The sequence below is a fragment of the Lupinus angustifolius genome, unplaced genomic scaffold (assembly GCF_001865875.1).
Source record: "Lupinus angustifolius cultivar Tanjil unplaced genomic scaffold, LupAngTanjil_v1.0 Scaffold_233_4, whole genome shotgun sequence".
In the NCBI taxonomy this organism is placed as follows: Eukaryota; Viridiplantae; Streptophyta; class Magnoliopsida; order Fabales; family Fabaceae; genus Lupinus; species Lupinus angustifolius.
Genome location: NW_017727103.1, coordinates 27,154 through 27,562, shown reverse-complemented (window position 1 = coordinate 27,562; position 409 = coordinate 27,154). Strand labels below are relative to the sequence as shown.

General features: G+C 40.3%; 1 protein-coding gene across 1 annotated transcript; it reads left to right on the top strand.

The window, feature by feature from the left end:
- Positions 1-18: 18 nt before the first annotated feature.
- LOC109340701 (F-box protein FBW2-like) lies at positions 19-388 on the top strand. Its single transcript, XM_019578420.1, has one exon. The coding sequence runs from the start codon at positions 67-69 to the stop codon at positions 376-378; it is 312 nt and encodes a 103-aa protein (XP_019433965.1). The 5' UTR covers positions 19-66; the 3' UTR covers positions 379-388.
- Positions 389-409: the final 21 nt, after the last annotated feature.

Here is a 409-nt window from a genome sequence, read left to right as displayed (position 1 = left end):
CATATTAGTTATTGATTCCTGAACAGAAAGCTTAACAAAGCACAATTTCATTGTTTTGCAGACGATATGGAAGAAGCAGCTGATTTTCGTGATTGGAAAGACTTATTACCGAACCTACAAGGGGCTATCTTTACCTATCTTTCTCTTGAGGAAAGACTGTCAATTGTGCCCAGTGTATGCAAATCATGGGCTAGTACATTAGCTGGACCTTACTGCTGGCAAGAGATTGACCTTGAGGAATGGTGCAACCAAACTGAGCCTGATAAAATTGATCGAATGCTTGTGTTGCTGATCACAAGAAGCTCAGGATCCCTTCGCAAGCTCACTGTTTCTTGTGTCCAAAGTGAGAAGACATTCACTTTCATTGCTGAAAAGTAAGCAGAGAATTGCACATTTTATTTCGTGTTTG